Below are 6,078 nucleotides of genomic sequence, written 5' to 3'. Positions count from 1 at the left end.
TCACATAAAGTGCTTCAAGGAAAAAAAGTTATGTCCTGTACCATAAATGTATGGGATGATACCTGTATAAATTGTTGCAATAAAAAACTCCATCTCTGACCAAGCAGGCATGTCATATCGGGTAAACATTAACTGATTAATTAGATACAAAATGCAGTACAGCTGAAAGAGAGTCATCGCAGAGAGGATGCCAATGGTGCTCCGATGAAACACATCATGCTCATGATGATGATGGTGATGATGATAAGCAGCTAATGCAGGTGGATCTGAATTATGATGTGAGTCCACTGCATTTTGCTGAACAATTAAAATCCTAATAATTAGGACACTCGTCGCTGTAACAATTAGGAGAGGCAAAATATGAACGATCACAATGAATAGAATTTTATAGACATTGTTAAAAGTGGGACAGTAATCTTTCGAACACTGGAAAAAATCAGTTGTACAGTTTTCAATAGTAAAGTTTTCTATGTGGGGGATGCTACTCTGATTTATAATGATAACGGGTATACTTACGAGAACAGATACAAAAATGCATCCCAAACTAAGACAAACAGCAGATATTATGTTGTCCATTAAAATAGGTGTAATTATTCGCTTGGCAGCATTGTGCAGCTTTTGATAGCGGAAGATGCTAATAAGCACTGTGAAAAATATGCTGGCAGCTTCTCCAAAAGATGCCAAAAATTTTATTGTGCTGCAAGACCAAACGCTGATGTCAATTGCAGATTGAAGAACAACTGCATCATAGATTTCCACAGATACAATCTCCTCAAGGTTGGTGATGGCCAGTCCAAGTAGGAACACTTCAAATGTCTTTACTTTTGACAAGTGAAGGATCGAAATGATCAAAACTGTATTTCCAGCTATTCCAATGGCAGAAAGTATAATCCTTAGTACCAGTAATGCCAGTACACGCTGCTCCATTGGATTATTGTACAAAAAGTCTGGATTAAAGAATCCCTGTCAATCTGTCCGCTGTAACTACAGCGTGAAGAACAACTCATTTTGCCTTCTCTTCTTGCTTTTCTGCCTCAGTGAATCCTGTCTGATGTCTAATACCAGGAGACTTACAAAACCTTACAGGCTGCTCTCTGGTTAATTGGAGTTTGAGGAAAAGCTAAAGAACTTAGAGGACTGGGAGATGTGTAATTGATGCCTTAGAGCTTTGTCATCTTAACATGAGAGCTTTGTCATCTTAACATGAGACAAGAAAGGATCTTGATGTCTATTTTTCCATGTGGCATTGCATTCTGTATTTATCCTTGAGTGGATCATATATAAAGAAAGCTCTATAATTATGCAGCTTACCTAAAACAAAACTATGAATGAATTTTGTCATAAATAAAATCATTTAAAACAGTACACCCTTTGCTAGTAGCCAGTAGTTCTATTTCAAGAACTTAACATTTTATCAACATTAACAATTTTTTTTACTGTTGTTTACACTACAAACACATAATCAGCCAGTCATGTGGCAATACAATGCATAAAATCAGACATGGCTTAAGATACTCAGTTATTGTTAATGTCAAACATTAGAATGGGAATAAATTCTGATTTGAATGACTTTGACCATGACATGACTGTTTGAGACAGATAAGCTGATTTAAGAAGAAAATGCTGATGTCCCGAGATGTTCAGGTACAATGGTCTCTAAGGACACACATACATTCTGTACCTATACAACACATTTTGAAAACAGATAAATAAAATTATAAAATGTAGGGTTTCTATTTCATTATTATTATTATTATTATTATTATTATTATTATTTTACATTATGTTTACCTGAAAAATGTTACTAAGATCAGTATTTTTGTGTTATGCTGTGACATGCAGATATTCATGGTCAGGATTTGGTGTAAACAACATGGGCTGTTTAGGCTGTGGTTGTGGTGTAATGGTGTGGGGAATGTTTTCTTGGCACAAATTGGGCCTCCTAATATCAGTTGGGCACTGTTTAAATTCCATTACCTTTTTGAATGCAAAATTAGACTGTCTGGAAACAAAGTTAATACATTTTCTTGGATCTGTTTTTACTAATTTATTGTCATTTATCTATTTCTATTGTATCCATATTGTAAACATGTAGTGCTATTAGTAATGAATTCCTTGCTAATATGTCATATACACCTAACTCTTAGTTGAGGACAACTGAGTCTCCTACCATAATTAAATCACAATGTAAGACCCACCTTTTCAATAATTATTTAAATTCTTTTCCTGAAGCCATTTGGCTACTAAGCCATTTACTACTAATCTGCAGAACACACACACAAACAGTGCAAATAACACATCTACCAATAATTAATCCTTATTTTGTCTCTACTTCTACCACATACACACACTCTAAAACAGTACCCAGCCAATATAACCAACTTTTTTCCAACAATAAATTGAAACTAGCATTGCACTTTCTAATGTCTCCTTTAAAAAGACCTGAAGTTCTACCTAACAGATTTGTGTTTATAACTGTTACTTAAGTGTATTAGAGTAAGACTGTGTTAGAGAGGAAAACCCAAAACACTTCTGTAAAAAGGATCTGCTGTGTGCTGTAAATGTTGAGAGAATACATATCCTAGGAAATTCCAGAGCCACCGTTTTTTCCAAGTCTAATGATGTAAATTCTGAGTTTCAAACTTTGGTTGAACACAATTGAAGAACTTGGTCCACTGTCTGTTCTTTTACTAGGACACGTCTGTTGTATTTGAGCAAACAATAGTAATTTCTGAACATTAAAAATAAAAAACAAACATTTTAAGCCTGTGTAAATGCCAGAGAGTAATTCTGTGTATATGGTGGGAAACAGGGGTGGAATATCACATTTCCAAAGCGTATTCTATAACACCAGCTAGCATACACGTTAACTAGATGTTTTGTTTTAGACTGTATAAAATAAATGCTTTAATTGAAATGACAGGTAACATTAGTTTATAGGACAGTAGTCGTGCTTTGTAAAAGGGGTAAAGTGTAATGACATGTTGCAAGTCATCAACCATCTAGCCATTTTTGCAAGGCTAACTGTTTTTAGCAATAATTTACCAAATACATTGCTGTATTTTCTCATGACTAATGTACAAACCACTAGTTTTAATGTAATTAAGAAACAAAATAGTGCCATAAGTAGAGTGTACATGTGTATGAACGTTTAATTCATTTAGTACTTGCTAATTGTTAGCACGTTGCACGAGGTCCACCATGTTTGACTCTGACGTCACGTGCTCGTACACGGAGCACGCCTGTGTATCTATGCGCGTGTGCGTGTGTGTTAAAGCTGACATGCTTCCCGGGGCATTTTGTAATACTCCAGTCACAACACAGCGAGAAGTCTTACGCTTGTGTATAACTCTTGTGTGTATGACTGATTATAAACAGCGGGCGGGCTGTAGTTGACACACATGCTAAGATCTAGATCTTTCTGCGCAAGTTTTGTTTATGCCGGAGTGACGCGGGTGAAGCGCGGGATACACAGACTCCCGCTTATACTCGGATTTATGCCCGCGGTGGTGACGGTGCGCATGCGCTGTGAAGTATTCCATACCCCGTGCATTAGCAGCACGCAGGTCTCCATTGGTGAAAGTGAATCCGTCGTCGAAGTTGTTCTGCAAACCACGGTAAAGACGCGCTCTGTTTTCAGCTCGGAAGAGTTAATGCTGGAGATGTTATCTGGAGCTTTTTTTTTTCGTTTCGTTGGCGTTAAGTTTTAAGTTCAAGCCTCTTTCAGCAAAGAGCGGTTAGCTTACACTTCAAATAGCTAATTTAGCTAGCTACAAGGCTAATTGGCTAACTCAACAGTATTTGTGGGAGCAAAAACAGTTTTATACTTCTGCATTAATTGTTCAGCACTTCAAATAATTCGTTTTTAAGTGATTATTAGTTTTACGTTTAGAAACTGTGTTGCTTTGTATATTGAGGTTTTGCCTTGTCGACGTTATAATTTTATTTTGGAAGATCGTCAATTTACCCAGAGCCTGATGTTAATAGGGTTTGGGAATAGAGGTGCGGCTCAGCTGTGCAGAATGAGTCGGTTGTTTACAACTGACTGCATGTTTTAAATGAATTGGCTAGAGAGTTTCGAGGTCACATTATAGTTTCTTATAAAACGCTTGAAGTATATATCGGTACCCTGAACCTCAACGTCAATTGGTTCCAGGAGTGGCGTTGAGTTTCAAGGTATTTTTCCCGTAAGGATGTATAGGAAACCTGTTAATGCGTTCCATGGTCCCGTGGAACTGCATATATTTTAGGCTTATGTAAAATAATGGGGTTGTTTTTGAGACTTATACACTGAAAATAACACAAATATGATATAAAAACACTGAAATACAATTGAAAACAGTTACAAATCAATAAAACCTGCACTCTACCATTACATCTTCATTGTTTCATTTACATTTTCAGCATTTAGCAGACGCCTTTATCCAAAGCGACTTACATTGCAGTTACAGTACACAGTTTGAGCAATTGAGTGTTAAGGGCCTTGCTCAAGGGCCCAACAGCAGCAACCTGGCAGTGGTGGGGGCTTGAACCAGCAACCCTCTGATCACTGGTCCAGTACCTTAACCACTAGGCTACAGCTGGTACAGCTGTTTCCGTATGCTTCTTAATCATGGAGATGCCTAATGTTGAAATGCTGTATTACATTCAGTAAAGGCGCATTTACATGAGAAGCTTAACGTGACTTATTGTACTAAAACAAGCGAAGAATTTCATTAGTGGAGAGATGTTATGAGCAGTAATAATTAAGAGAGGTTTAGTGTTTCTATGTTGTTCTTATAATACATTGTCACGTAAAGCTTTTTTTTAACAATAAGTGTTTTAGACTTAAAAAAAGCTGATTCTTACAATTTCTCAGAACCCCCAGCTATAACACAAGTTATACAGCTAAACACAGATACATGTGGATGCTTTCAGAGTACTTCTGACAGTTATTTCACACAAATGCAGATTCGTCTCATATTCGCACTTTGATGATGTTTTACTGCACCGCTCAAGCCAAGCTCTGAACAAAGCTTTATTAATCATTGTTAATTTGAAATTAAATCCATTTTTTTTAAACAAACTGAACACATTGAGTTTAAGGTAAACGTTGAGTTTAAGGGTACAAATTTCCCAGACGAAGGGCGTTGAGTTTCAAAGATTTTGAGTTTAGGGGACTTCGAGTTACAAGGTACCACTGTATAAAAACTATTAGCTGAGAATGCTGAAAATACGTACAGTATAGGGTTAAAAGCTCATGCGGTCTTACTCTTATTTTCTGCATTCACGTCTTATGTTTTGCCAAAATCCAAGTACATTAAAATAGGTTTATATTTTAAATAATGCAATAAAATAAATAATTTAAGTGTGAATGTGTGCATAATGTACAGCTGTCTGTAATGCAACAGTGATACAAATAAAGATGTTAAATTCATTTTTGTAGGTCTGTTTGTCTTAAACTGTGTTGATTTTAGTTTAAATTTTATTTTTGACATGAATGACTTTGGCCCTTTTAAGACTGTCTCCAATAAGTTTATGCAAGACCACAACCAAGTACAATTGCCCCCTCCTGAGTTCTTCTATTTTTGCACATTTGTCACACATACTTTCAAGTAATACAAGTCGGACAATATAAATCAGAAAACATTGCGTTTATGCAGTTATCCAAAACCAACTAGCATAGTTGGTGTCAAACAAAAATGTGCCCCTTTTGTTAATTAACCAGTTTACCAAATTTTAATTCATTACTGGTCTTAAACAGTGTAGATACACACAGGTTTGATCCCAGCCAGTCCTGTTAAATCTATTAAATAGGAACACATAAAAACACAATTGAACCACTGTGAGGGCCAAATAAAAAATAACAATAAACCAAATGGAATACATAATGGGCAAAATGACCCACATTTGTGGATAAAAACAGCTGGACCTACTAATCTGAGAATAATATGTCGACTGATAAGGGAAAATAAAACATTTTCTAAGGTAATGGAAAAAGACAAGCAATACATAAATAGTACAAGCTATTACTATTTCTATATCACTATATATTTAAAAAAAAAGGAGCAATTGCATTTATTTCTCATGCAACCAAAA

General features: G+C 35.9%; 1 protein-coding gene across 1 annotated transcript; it reads right to left on the bottom strand.

Moving 5' to 3' along the window:
* Positions 1–927, bottom strand: LOC134320881 (trissin receptor). Its single transcript, XM_063002520.1, has one exon. It carries the CDS (start codon positions 925–927, stop codon positions 1–3), a length of 927 nt encoding a protein of 308 aa, XP_062858590.1.
* Positions 928–6,078: the final 5,151 nt, after the last annotated feature.

Source organism: Trichomycterus rosablanca, chromosome 9 (assembly GCF_030014385.1).
Source record: "Trichomycterus rosablanca isolate fTriRos1 chromosome 9, fTriRos1.hap1, whole genome shotgun sequence".
NCBI classification, from domain to species: Eukaryota; Metazoa; Chordata; class Actinopteri; order Siluriformes; family Trichomycteridae; genus Trichomycterus; species Trichomycterus rosablanca.
Note: the sequence above shows the minus strand (reverse complement) of the source record. Positions and strands in the feature narration are given on the sequence as shown.

Bases quoted from the DNA above. Each gene is read 5' to 3' on its own strand.
- LOC134320881 (XM_063002520.1), bottom strand. From the start codon at position 927: ATGGAGCAGCGTGTACTGGCATTACTGGTACTAAGGATTATACTTTCT.